The sequence below is a fragment of the Anabrus simplex genome, chromosome 7 (genome assembly GCF_040414725.1).
Source record: "Anabrus simplex isolate iqAnaSimp1 chromosome 7, ASM4041472v1, whole genome shotgun sequence".
NCBI classification, from domain to species: Eukaryota; Metazoa; Arthropoda; class Insecta; order Orthoptera; family Tettigoniidae; genus Anabrus; species Anabrus simplex.
In genome coordinates, this window is record NC_090271.1 from 292,044,594 (window position 1) to 292,058,720 (window position 14,127).

At 39.0% G+C, this 14,127-nt stretch overlaps 1 protein-coding gene across 1 annotated transcript in view; it reads left to right on the forward strand.

The window, feature by feature from the left end:
* The first annotated feature begins 600 nt into the window (after positions 1-600).
* Positions 601-14,127, forward strand: part of Rpt4 (Regulatory particle triple-A ATPase 4) — a 139,795-nt gene continuing 126,268 nt past the window's right edge. The window contains exons 1-2 of the mRNA XM_067151740.2: positions 601-774; positions 977-1,056. Of these exons, the coding sequence (XP_067007841.1) occupies positions 675-774; positions 977-1,056 (180 nt within the window). The 5' untranslated portion in view covers positions 601-674. The remainder of the gene's footprint in view (positions 775-976; positions 1,057-14,127) is intronic.

The following is a 14,127-nucleotide window of genomic DNA, read 5'->3' on the forward strand; positions in this document are numbered from 1 at the left end:
GAAGTGCTGTGCTAGGTAATTCAGAAAAGGCTAGAAAGAAGAGGAGAGAGTAGTTGTTGAATATTTTCCCTAGAGGCTGGGTGGTTCCTAAAACAAATTCTGCTTTATAATTGCTTTATAATTGTTAATTGTTAAGACGTAGAGAAAGGCACGACTAACATAATGCTCGTTTGGAGGTTTATGAAGGAGGCATTACATTTTTCTAAATTTCATTCTTAATTATTATGATTATTCAATTATTTAAAAAAAAAAAAATATTTCCAATGAGTGTAGTGCAACTGTAGCATAGACTAGTATGCAGTTCACATCAACATGCTAGATGTCACCACCATCGCTGTTCGCACTCCACTCAATGTTGTTGAGATAGAGGTGTCCGGTATTAGTATGATCCGGCAGTACTCCCTTCTTACTCCTCAGCCGAGTACAAAAATCTATCACTAAAAAGTGCGCGTACAATATGTTGGGCGGTGAATTAATTCGCATCATGAATGTTCTATTTATAGCTTTTTAAACAAAATGTTTGATATAAACTCATTGAATTGTTTACAGGTTGGACTTTCTGCAATTCATAGTTTTGTACTACTCTATGAACAGTTGTAAAACTCTTTGGTTGTCATTATTCGGCATAGGATTTGTATGTACCTCGTATTCTGTAGTCTGTACGTCTGTAGTAAATGGTAAACATGGCTGTGGATACAGTTCGAGAAAAAGCTTTACACGATTATAGAAAGAAACTTTTAGAACACAAGGAAGTTGAAAGTCGTTTGAAGGAGAGTAAGTATAAGATACGACTTAATTTCTCTAAATTCTGCTGACACTTGGTTATTGAAGGACTGCAGATTCATTGTGTATATTACATATCCTAAAAACATACCGTGTGGTTTATTCGTTGCCAGTTGTATTATATTGTTAAGATGTAGTTTGCATTTTAAGGCGAAGATCTACGTGAATAATGTTAATTTTTACAATTTTTCAGTGAGGGAGCAGTTGAAGGAACTCACAAAACAGTATGACAAGTCGGAGAACGATCTGAAAGCCCTGCAAAGTGTTGGACAGGTAGACGACTGTGATTTTCTTTATATTTAATTTTAACTTGAACATTTGACCATTGCTTGACCTTAGAAAATAATTGCATAAAAAGCTAATAGCTGTGCTATACCGGGCATAACCTAGCTAAGGACACTGATGGGTATGTTTGAGTCATCAGTCCATAGACTGGTTTGATGCAGCCTCAATGTCACCCTATTATGTGCTAAGCTTTGAATTTGTACGTGAGTATTGCATCCTACATCTGCTCTAATCTGCTTGTCATATTCATACCTTGGTTTACCCCTACTGTTCTTACCACCTATAGAGCGTTCCAACCTTAAATTGCAGTACAGCGTAGATGGAGCCCGCTGTTGCGAAATCGACTCGTGAAGATCACGCTCGAGTGTGACTCAAACAGGGGGTCACAGGTCCACATTTTTCGTTTGTAATTTTGTAATTTTAAGTTCATTCATTCATAAATTAATATTTGTAGTATGGTAAAATAAATACAACATACCTTAATCACTGGCGTTGCTCTCAGACATTGGATGTACACATTCTAACATTTCTGCAAGGCCTGATGTTCCCGCTTTGGATGAAACGGGTTCGGGAGATGAACTTGAGGATGATCCGGACGATGACGAAAGTCGTATTAAAAACTTTTCATCGTCGACATCGTCCTGTAATTTGCCTGCTTTAAACAAAACCCTTTCATTTTTCTTTACTTCGTTCACGTAATTTGCCCAATTGTCTTACGTTTTTATGGCATAAAAATTTTAGTTCAGCATTTGGAACAAAACCATGTTCATTACCCGCGTGGACTAAGGCAAATCACGGTCCTCGGCTTTTCGGTGGCCTAAATCCTGAACTCACCCCTTCAAAAGCGGCCTGCCGTGCACTTTTCACTGTCGTATCCTTCCATTCTCTTGTCACTGTCTGCCCAATATTTACCCACGATTCATCTGTGTAAATTATAGCTTTATTTTGTGCCCTCAAACGTTTTATCTCCCTGAAATATCTGTGCCTTCAATTAATAATTTCATCGGTTTCAGTGAAAGCTGCTTTATTACCCCGTCTTAAATAACGGAAGCCTATATCATGTAAGAAGTGATACAACGTAGTTTTGGAAAATCGTGGCAAAGAATCTTCTCCATTTACGCGACTCAAAATCACGTTCAATGTCGGTGGTATGTTAGCAAATAAAAGAGAGTTAACCACCCGACTTCTAACAATTTCATCATATTTAATTTTTCTGTCGTCCTTCTCTTTTTTTTTTTTCTCGAGAGTTCGCAAAGGACCATGTGTGTGCTCCTTCCTTATAGCATACGTAGATTGTTCTTTCGGAACAACCTGTAGCTTTAGCTGTTTCACTGATTGTACTGCTCATATTCATAGTCTTTAAAAAAATAATCCAGGACACACATTACAATATTGCGTTCTTTTCCCCTGAGTTTACCTACGGAACGTTTCTTTTTAATTTGACGATCCATTATACATCCTTCTGCACTTTTTCTTCGAACTAAGAACTATACATACGAGCACGAACTGACAAATACACAAACTACACAAACACAATCCACTTGTCCTCAAGAACTATACATTTATCACTGATCTTGTCCGGCTCCATGGCTAAATGGTTAGCGTGCTGGCCTTTGGTCCAGAGGGCCCCGGGTTCGATTCCCGGCCGGGTCCGGGATTTTAACCTTCATTGGTTAATTCCAAAGGCTCGGGGGCTGGGTGTGTGTGTGCCGTCTTCAGCATTAGAATTCATCACAGGTAGGGAACCCATTCTTATAGACGCGCAGGTCGCCTATGCGGCGTCAACACTGGAAAGACCTGCACTTGGCCTCTTAGGAGGCCACACGCCATTAAATATTATATATATATCACTGATCTTTATTTAATTAATCTTACTGATTAAATGAACACCACTGCACACGGCTGCCAGTATATTTAAAAGCTCAGCCAGCCGAGTCACTCGTGAAACGTAAACAAACGAGACGTTCTACCTGTAATAAATTAAGAGATAACGAGATAGGGACTTGAGGTATGATTTAAAAATAACTTCCATATTCTAAGAGCGTTTGCTTTGCTTTAACCACGCCATGATCCTTCTGCACATTTTCTTCGAAATTAGATCCCCACGCACGAGCACGAACTCACGAACCACACAAACGAAATACACTTTCCCTCAAGAATTGTGCATATGTCACTGATATGTATTTAATCACTATTATACATACTACTGACGAAATGAACACTGAACTGCATGCGACTGTCAGGAAATGTTAAACGCTTATGTTTGGGAGATCACTACCGGTACTTCAGCCAGCCAGACAGCTAGCCGAGTCACGCGCGAAACCAAAATTCAAGGAGATATTCTTCCTGTCCCAAATTAATAACTAAGCAAGATAGGAACTTCGGGATTGTTTTAAAAATAACTTCCATATCTGAAGACCATTTGCCTCGCTTTGACCCTTCATGCAAATTCAATAGGAAAGACGCTGGCCAGCGACTGACTTTTTCGTGCCTGTACATACAATTCCCTGAACATGACTGAAAATAAACGCATATACTGCATTTTGTTATCATTTAAATTTAAAAATAAGCTTATCTACATCGAGCTGAAATGTTTCTTTACCAGCAGTGAAAAAATTAGGAAAATAATGAATATAAAATAGGAGTTATGGCATGATAAGTTCTATGCAATGAAGATTCTGCATTTGGCAAAATTTTCCATTATATTACCATTTTCACACTAAATTATTTTTTTACATTTTTTTTGTTAACGGCATCAAATGCGCCTTGAAATTCTGTACATAACACGATATTCACCCATTTTAACCCATAACATTCTGATTCACGGATATTTGGCAAACCCGCTGCATTAGAGTAGGACAGCGCTACCTGCAAAACATGGGAGAAGGAAAGAGACGGGATTATCCCATTACGGCTGTACTGCAATTTAAGGTTGGAACGCTCTATACACTGCCTTCAAAAACCAACTGAACAAGTCATGAGTGTCTTAAGATGTGCCCCATTATTCTATCTCTTCTCGTCAAATTTAGCCAAATCGATCTCCTATCACCAATTTGATTCAGTATCTCTTCATTCGTGATTCGATCTATCCATCTCACCTTCAGCATTCTTCTGTAACACCACATTTCAAAAGCTTCTATTCCCTTTCTTTCTGAACTAGTTATCGTCCATGGGGTCCGGTACACAATCCCGCTATCTCCAATTCGGGTCGCAGAAATTTTTTAACCTAAAGGGCGAATTCTAGCATGTACCAAAGAGGAACTTAGATGCGAAAATTAGGATTTTTTGGAATTTGTAAGCAATTATTGAATGCCAATATGTGCCAAGCGCTACGACTCTCTTGCCAGGGTAGCCATGTTTATGACGTCATAGTTCATGCCTTCAACCTGTGGAAGGTCAGCCATGATGAAATTATAATGTCATGAGCCAACATCTGACATTTAAATGTACATACAAACACCAAAGAAGCACCCTATGGGTTACAGCAGAAAATGAACACTTCACATATAAATCAAAATTAACCATTAAAATACTGGAATTTAATAACAAAGGAAGAAAACATCAGAGATTGCTTCGATACCGCTTGAGCACCCGATCAGTATGGGGCAATTTACGGACACGGGTGCATATTTAGGAATCAGAAATGCATGTACGAACTATATGAAACGATACGTAACGCAGAGATGAGGAGACATTCTTCCTTTATGCTTGCCAGGACCCACCAACTCACCCAAAAAAATGTTATTTCCCACACAGAACACAGAGGCTACATTACATGGCAAGTTCACACAGTAGCAAGAATAAGAAGTAGGGGGTTCAAATCATACTCACAGAAGGTTATTTATTTATTTATCCATTGCACGTACTGCCGGCTTAGTCAATGAACCCAGCCAGCATTACGTTGAAAGCACTCGGGGTTAGGTTCATCTCGCTGTGATATGCAATTCAACATGTAAAAAGCACATAAAACCACCTTGAATGTATGAATCATTCCGTAATTAACTAAATAATACCATGCAATGTGCATATACAAGCCATTAATTAAACAAATATGATAACTTGATTGACAGTAATGGCATAACTATCACGACCAGGTGGTAATTGTTGCAGGCAGGTAACCGCTTCGCCATTGTCAATCTACACATGCGCACGAGAAGGACCAATCTAACGAACGTGACTACTTGGCGATTGCCTTCAACCCCTAACGCCAGTACTTCTCTGTTTATTGCTATTTGCTTTACGTTGCACCGACACAGATATGTCTTATGGCAATGATATTTCTAAAGACTTTATTTATTGAGGACGAAAGTAATTCATATTATTACATTTGTACTTACACATTGCACAACCGTTATTTGCCATCGTTACACATTTATTTCAATATACCATTACGAGCTACGCATATGCGTATATATAGATGAACCCTACCTCATAAGCACCGTGGATGTCACGCCCCCTTCCTGCCATGAGGAAAGCTTGGCGGCACTTGCTTACTTCACATTCTAGCAGGTGTACCACGTGTGCTGTATATAGAGGGACAGGGGGTGGTGTGTGACGTCACGATCATTTTTCTTGTCCACAGTGAAATGTTAAATAATTAAATCAGGCGTGCATGCGCAGTAGCAAAATTTCGGACTTAGTTTTCGGATATTAACTCGCTGTCTCTAACACCCTATGGTGTCAGGTATGACGTCATCACCCCTCTGTCACCAAGTAAACATGGTCACCATGTCCTATATAGTGTCCTCTTCTGTGTTCTATATGTCAGGTAATAGTACAAAAACCTGGTATTTTCGCACCTCTACTTCTTCCTTGTACCCTAATGAACATATGTAGTAACATATGACGGCGCCTAGAAGTGAACTGGAGATAGCGGTATTGTGTACCGTGTTTCACTTCCCTACAGTGCCACGCTCCAGATTAGTCTTTATAAATATCTTTTAAGAAATATGTTTGAAGTGAGCAAATTTCTTTTCTTAAGAAAGCTCTTCCTTGCTGGTGCTAATCTGCATTTTATGTCCTCCTTACTTCTGCCATCTTTAGTTATTTTACTACCCAAGTAACAATATCATCTACTTTCCTTAAGACTTAATTTCCTAATTTAATATTTCCTGCATCACCTGTCTTCGTTCCACTGCACTCCATTACTTTTGTTTTGGACTTATTAATTTTCATCTTGTACTCCTTACCCAAGACTTCATCCATATTATTCAGCAGCTTCTCTGGATCTTCTGCAGTCTCAGATAAAATAACAATATCATCGGGAAGTCGCAAGGTTTTGATTTCCTCTCCTTGGATTGTGACTCCTTTCCTGCATTCCTCCTTAATTTCCTTTACGGCCTGTTCTATGTAAACATTGAAAACCGGGGGGGGGGGGGGGGGGGGACGACGACAAACTGCAGCCTTGCCTCACTCCTTTCTGTATTGCAGCTTCATTTTCAAAGCCCTCGATTCTTATCACTGCAGGCTGATTTTTATACAGATTGTAGATAATTCATTCTCGGTATCTGAGCCCCAGGAGCTCTGAACTTTGGAGCGTGGGTTGACGACCACGGGGCCCTTAGCTGAGTCCTGGCATATTTCCACTTACATGTGCCAGGCTCCTCACTTTCATCTATCCTATTCGACCTCTTTTGGTCAACTCTTGTTCTTTTCCGACCCCGACGCCATTAGGTATGCGAGGGCTAGGGAGTCTTTCATTTTCACGCCCTTTGTGGCCATTGTCTTCCTTTGGCCGATATCTTCATTTTTCAAAGTGTCGGTTCCCTTCCACTTTTTCCCTCTGATTAGTGTTATTTAGAGGATGGTTGCCTAGTTGTACTTCCTCTTAAAACAATCACCACCACCACCATCACCACCACTTTTCGGTATCTGATCCCAATCACTTCAGAATCTTAAATAGCTTGGTCCAATCAACATTTTCAAATTCCTCTTCTAGATCTATGAATACCATGTACATGGGCTTTTCCTTCTTAATTCAGTCGTCTAAGATCAGGTGTAAAGTCAGGATTGCTTCATGTGTTCCTACATTTCTTCTGAAGCCAAATTGATCTTCTCCCAACTCAGCTTCTATTTGTGTTTCCATTCTTCTGTAAATAATACGTGTTAAAATTTTGCAGGCATGAGTTACTAAACTAATGGTGCGGTAATTTTCGCAGTTGTCAGCACCGGCTTTCTTGGGAATAGGTATAACAACGTTCTGGCGAAAATCGGATGGCACTTCTCCTGTGTCATACATCTTACACACTAAATGGAACAACCTTGCCATGCTGGTTTCTCCTAAGGCAGTTAGTAATTCAGAGGGAATGTCATAAATTCCAGGTGCCTTGTTCCTATTTAGGTCTCTCACAGTTCTGTCAAATTCTGACCTCAAAATGGGGTCTCCCATTTCATCAACATCTACAGCCTCCTCTTGTTCCAGAACCAAATCATCTACATCTGTACCTTGGTACAACTGTTGGATATGTTCCCACCATCTTTCTGCTTTGTCTTCTTTCCATCTGAGCTCTTAATATTCATACACCTAGATTTCCTTTCTCCTAAGATTTCCTTGATTTTCCTGTATACAGCATTTAACTTTCCTAGGACCATGCAACCTTTAACATCCTTGCACTTCTCCTTCAGCCATTCTTCCTTAGCTACCTTGCACTTTCTATCCACTTTGTAACTGGGCCCATGGGAGTAATACACATATATTATGTATAATAGTGCCACTGGAAAATCTAAGAATAGTTTCCCTCGAGTAGTAAGATTTATGCAGTGGAGTAACAATCAAATTAAGAATGGAGGCCGTGGACTTAGAAATCTCCAACGAGCATTGCAGAGTTACAAGACATTGGGCAAAGGGAGTATGCTACATAACCTGGAAAGTTAAAGAGAAATATACGAAGGAATAAGGGACATAAGTGAAAATAGATCAGAAACCAGTAGAAGATTTAAAAATAGATATATATATATATATATTGAAACAATAAATCGAACATCTGACAATTTACATGAAATGAGAACTATATAAATATAAAATTTTCCCAACCACTTACACGGATTACAAATTCATATATCAACAACAACAACAACAAAAAAAGAGATAAGATATGCAAGAGAAAGAAAGGAAAAAAGAGAAGATGCCGCAGGAAAGGAAAAGGGCAAACAAGGAAAGAATGAATACTGCGATAAAAAGAGAAATAGAGACCGACAAGAAAGGGAAGATGTTCAGTTAGCAAATTCGAGTACACCAGCAGAAAGAATTATCTGAACAAAATGCGAATACAATATCCAAGTCACCACTACTTCTGTTATCCCACAGATTAACACTAGGTAACGTAGTTCTACAGCCGAGTAATCACCATATCGTTTCATAGAACCAGTTTCACAATATCCTGAAGCACTGAACGAATAGAAGTACGTGTACAATAGAAGTCGCACAGTTGCCAATACACCACACGCACATTTCAAAAGAAAGTTGTTACGAAAGGTCGTGAATGAAAAGTTTTAAATCCAAGAAGGGCAAGTGAAATTTCGGCCTGGAAATGCCATGCTCCCAGCTTAATTTTGCAGGCAAAGTCTATCCCAATGCGATTAAAAGTATTTACAGTAAAGAAATCAGTTTGTCATACCTCATCTTGAAACAAATTGAACTGCCCGCACATGAAGTCCTCTGGCCATATATAATTAAGGACGAAGTTGACGTAGAATGGTGCTCCCTCCACACAGGCCTAAGTCCATCTCAATGTTTCCAGAGGAAGGCCAGGTATTTATAGTGTGGAGTAGAATGAAAAATATATCTGGAAGATTCCAGAGATTAGTGAAGCATGCGCGAATAAACCAGGCGGTCACATGACTTCAGGCGGCAAAAAGGAAGTTAGTTTATCGAAGATGGTGAAGATGAATAGAGTAAAGTTCATGCAAGGTATGAAGTATGCAAGTTCCAGTTGGAGAAAAATGCAGTTATATCATGATGAGGGTAAGTCCATACTAATCGTAGAAAAAAGGTTATGTGCGTGGCGAGTTTCATAACAGTAGTTGCTGATGAAGTGAAGAGTCCGTTACAACTTCAATCTTTAATCGACCGAGCTCGATAGCTGCAGTCGCTTAAGTGCGGCCAGTATCCAGTATTCGGGAGATAGTAGGTTCGAACCCCACTGTCGGCAGCCCTGAAAATGGTTTACTGTGGTTTCCCATTTTCACACCAGGCAAATGCTGGGGTTGTACCTTAAGGCCACGGCCGCTTCCTTCCCACTCCTAGCCCTTTCCTGTCCCATCGTCGCCGTAAGACCTATCTATGTCGGTGCGACGTAAAACAACTAGCAAAAAAAAAAATCTTTAATCGCCTGTAGGCTATTCTTTTCTGCCCTCCTCATTTCTAGCATTCTTGTATTCTTGCCTTTCATCAATTAGGTTTAGTATCTGCTGAGTTATCCACTGATTCTTAGCTGATCTTTTCTTCCTTCCTAACATTTCTTCAGCAGCCCTACTGACTTCATCTTTCATGATCATCCACTCTTCCTCTTTTGTGTTTCCTTCAGCCTTTTCATTTATTCCTTGTGCAAAATGTTCTTTGAAACAATCCCCTCACACTCTTCTTTCAACTTGTCTAGATCCCATCTCCTTGCATTCCTTCCTTTCTTCAATTTCTTCAACTTCAGATGGCATTTCATGACCAACAAGTTGTGGTCAGTGTCTAAATCTGCTCCTGGGAAAGTTTGCAATCCAACACCTGGTTTCGAATCGCTGGCTAATCATAATGAAGTCTATTTGACCTTCCAGTGTCTCCAGGTCTCGTCCACATATACAGCCGTCGTTTGTGGTGTTTGAACCAAGAATTGGCAAGGACTACATCATGATCAGTGCACCGTCTTCCTCTTTCGTTCTTTTGTCCCAATCCGAATTCTCCTACTGTATTACCTTCTCTTCCTTGGCCTACCACTGCATTCCAGTCCCCCATCACAGTTATATTCTTGTCACCTTTTACATATTGTATTAAGTCTTCTAACTTTTCATATATATTATTTCAATTTCCTCATCTGCTGAACTAGTAAGCATATAGACTTGCACTATTGTGGTGGGCGTTGGTTTGGTGTCTATCTTGACGACGGTAATCCTTTCACTATGCTGGTCGTAGTAGCTTACCCGCTGCCCTATTTTTTAAAATTCATTATTAAACCAACTCCTGCATTTCCCCTGTTGGATTTTGTGCTGATAATTCTGTAGCTGCCTAACCAATAATCCTGCTCCTCCTGCCAGCGTACTTCACTTATACCAACTACATCTAACTTTAGTCTTTCCATTTCCCTCCATTCCACGCTCCGACTAGCAGAGTGTCAGTATCCATCTTTCTGATGATCGCCACCTTTCGTGTAGTCCTCACCCGGAGATCCGAATAAGGGACTAGTTTACCTCCGGAATATTTTACCCGGAGGAAGCCATCATCAGTACATCATTCATACAGAGAGAGCTGCATGTCCTCAGGAGTTAGTTTTGGCTGTAGTTTCCCGTTGCTTTCAGTCGTGTAGCAGTTTCAACACAGCTAAGCCATGTTGAGCATTATTACAAGGCCATATCAGTCAATCATCTAGAGTTCTGCCCTTGCAACTTCCAAAAGACTGTTACCTCCCTTTCGATGAACAATTCATTAGCCTGGTCTCTCGACGGATACCCATCCGATATAGTTTCACTTGCGGCTGGGCTATCTGCTTCATTGGGACATGCAAGGCTCCTCACCGGGAAGGGTAGCCCTGGATTAAGCATGGAACACACTTCAGAACACTGAATGCTCCAGGGAATTTTTATTTCGCCGTAATTTTGTAGTCGCAACCCCTGTAGTCTCCTACTAGGGATGGAATTAGCAGTTATTTTTGGTTAATGGTTATAACTGGAGCGGTTACCCATAAATACTCGTTAACGGTTAAAAATAACTTCTATTACAAGAGCGGCCTGTTGTTAAAGGTTTCTAATATTCACTGTGCTAAGGAAATAAGGTGCCGGCCAGGTCAGCGATTTTCAACTGCATCTGAAGGTTTGTTTTGAAAGGTTCACAGCTTACACTTGAGGAGCTATCTGACAGTGAGATGACGGCTTCAGTCAAGAAAGCCGAGAATAACGGCCCAGTGAATTTGTTGCGCTGACCATGCGTCATATCATAATCTGCAGGCATTTGCTGCGATGAGTGCTCGCTTTTACTAGGCCAAAGGTACTTTACAATGGCGAAAAATGAGAGTATCCTCCTATTCAATACATCATATATTCCGTCATTAGACGGAGCAAACAAATTCAGACATGTTTTGGCTCGCGTGAGCCATCTTCAGAGAAAAAATTAGGGGGGTTGGAATAATTTACATAATATAAGTTGAAAAAATGCTAAAAAACATAATAAGAGCAAATGAAAAAACAAACAAAAGAGAGCCTAGACGGAAACAAAATTAGCATAAATATACAATATTTACATCAATATGCAGAGCAAATAAGTCTTATGGTCTTATGGTGACGAGGGGATAGGAATGGGCTAGGAGTGGGAAGGATCGACCATGGTCTTAATTAAGTTACAGCCCCACCATTTGCATGGTGTGAAAATAGGAAACCATGGAAAACTATCTTCAGGGCTGCCAACAGTGGGATTCAAATCCACTATCTTCCAGATAGCTGTGAGCCAACTCGTCCGGTAGTCATAATTGTTTTTTATGTAAATACAACTCTGCCGACAGATACTTCTCGCACTGAAAAATGCATGAAGTCGATCAGTTTTAAAATAACAATAAGTTACCTCCAAATAACACAAGAGTAGTGTAAATGAATTAAAATTCCTTGCTGAAATAGAAAAGTTACGACAAGTACTTAACAGGAATATGGAAGAGAAATGCAACGAAAATTTAAATCGTCATAATTTAAAAATAATGTTAATTACAAGCTGATATATATAACTTACATAAATACTGGTTACTGGTAGCAAGTACGGCGGCTTTGCCTTCTTCATAATTCCCGTAATGCTAAAAATACGTATTTTCGAGCCAATACTGGTTAGTAAAATACAGATTACTCTAGGCAGTTACTGGTAGCGTGTACGACCCTGCGCTGCCCTGGTTAGTCGAGTACACACAAGTATTGCCGAGCTGCTGTTATTCAGTATAACTGGATACTATATTAAAATATTGGTTACCGGAGGCAGTTACTGGTAACGATTACGGCTGCACACTGCCCTCGTTAAGAGTACACACGAGCATTGGCGAGCCTATGTTATTTCAGTAACTGGGTCCAGACGCGTACTGGTTAAAGATGTTAAGTTATTTATTTACTGTCTGTAACGTCTTCAAGATAGACGCAAGTAGGCTGAGTTAAGCTTCATAACTTCCTCCTACGTAATAGCCTCTCCATTTTACAACAGATATTCACAAACTACCCTACATAATAACAGATTACTGTACTCTAAAATTAATTTAAAAGAAACATTTAAATAACTATTAAGATAAAAGCTGAATTAAGTGCTGACTGGGAACTTTAGGTTTTAACAATAATTTAAAAATACAACTGAATTTTACCCTAAATAATATGAGTAGATACCGTACTGTAATTGAATGCAAAACACAAGCTTATCAACTGTATGTCCGACCCTAGTTCCGTTTCTCTACGGGGTCAGGTTTGAAGTGAAATGAAGCTTTGTAGCCAGTTTTTATTCTGGTGAAAGAAGAATTTGTAGGCTAGGGAAAAGTTAAAGATGACAATCATGAAATAATGAAATTCTGGGTGTAAGGCTCATCTCTAAAGATAATAGGCAACTTGATGTCTTTTGGAGTGTACAGACCGGGAAAGGGTAGCACAGACGCTGGTTCAGAATTATTTGATAAGATAATCAGCTATGTGGGGAACGATAAGGAAAGGAACGTGATTGTAGCGGGTGATCTGTTTGCAAGTAATCAGCTTTATTTTCCGTATCAAATTCTAATCACAGAGACTTACAGTAATTGAAAATCTTCCACCTTTTTGATACTTTTTATTTGTTTTTTATCATATTAATTAATTATAAACAGTACATGTTTCGTTCTCACTTGAGAACAGCTTCAGCTGTTGTTAAGCTTAAGTGAATCGCTAAGTTTCTGAGTACATTATTTTCAGGGACATTGTTTCTCTTAATAACTATTTGAATACAAATCAAATTAAAATGTTAACACAATGTGGTGGTTAATGGGTTGATGAAATAAGACAGAATGAATACATAGATAGCCTACTTACAAAAACTATATCTATTCATTGGAATAGTTGGTAAAAGTGTCAATTCTGTTGCACTAAAAATATCTGTCTACCAGTTAAAAGGTTTTGTTTAAAAAAATGATTGACTTCTTGACACTGTTCTACTTATTGTTGACTGTTCATTTCTTTCACTCTTTCCAGGTTGGCTGTTGTTTATTGTGAGCTTGCTTAATGTGCCCTAAATTAAGTCTAATGCGGAACTATGAAGCTGATTGCCGTTCACTTCTTAGGACAAATAGAGGGTCTCAATTTATGGATACGCTTTGTAGACGACACTTTTGTAGTAATAGATCGAAGAGTGAACAACAGTGAAGATATCCTCAATAAATTAAATACACTGGATTTTAGAATAAAGTTTACAGTAGAAAAAGAAAAAGGTTCCATAAATTTTTTAGACATAAATATAACACGGAAAAGGAAGAGTTTGTCTTCAAGATACACAGAAAACCTACTTTTACTCCCATTACAATAAAGAACTACTCATTGCATCCGGAATCACAAAAAAGGTCAGCTTACTACAGTTACATATATACAGCATTTAATATACCCCTTACACACACGGAACGAAAAAAGAACTGCTCTTTATCCGTAAACAAGCCCAGTACAACGTATTTGAACTAAATATGGTAAACAAAATAATCAGAAAATTCAAACAGAAGTTACAAACTAATCTAACACCCGAAATAAAAAAGAGAGATAAATATGCCAAGTTCACGTTCAACAACCCTAACTTATATACAGTAACGAATTTGTTTAGAAAATATAATTATAAGATCGCGTATTCAACCAGTAATAATACAAAGCAAAAATTCTTTAATT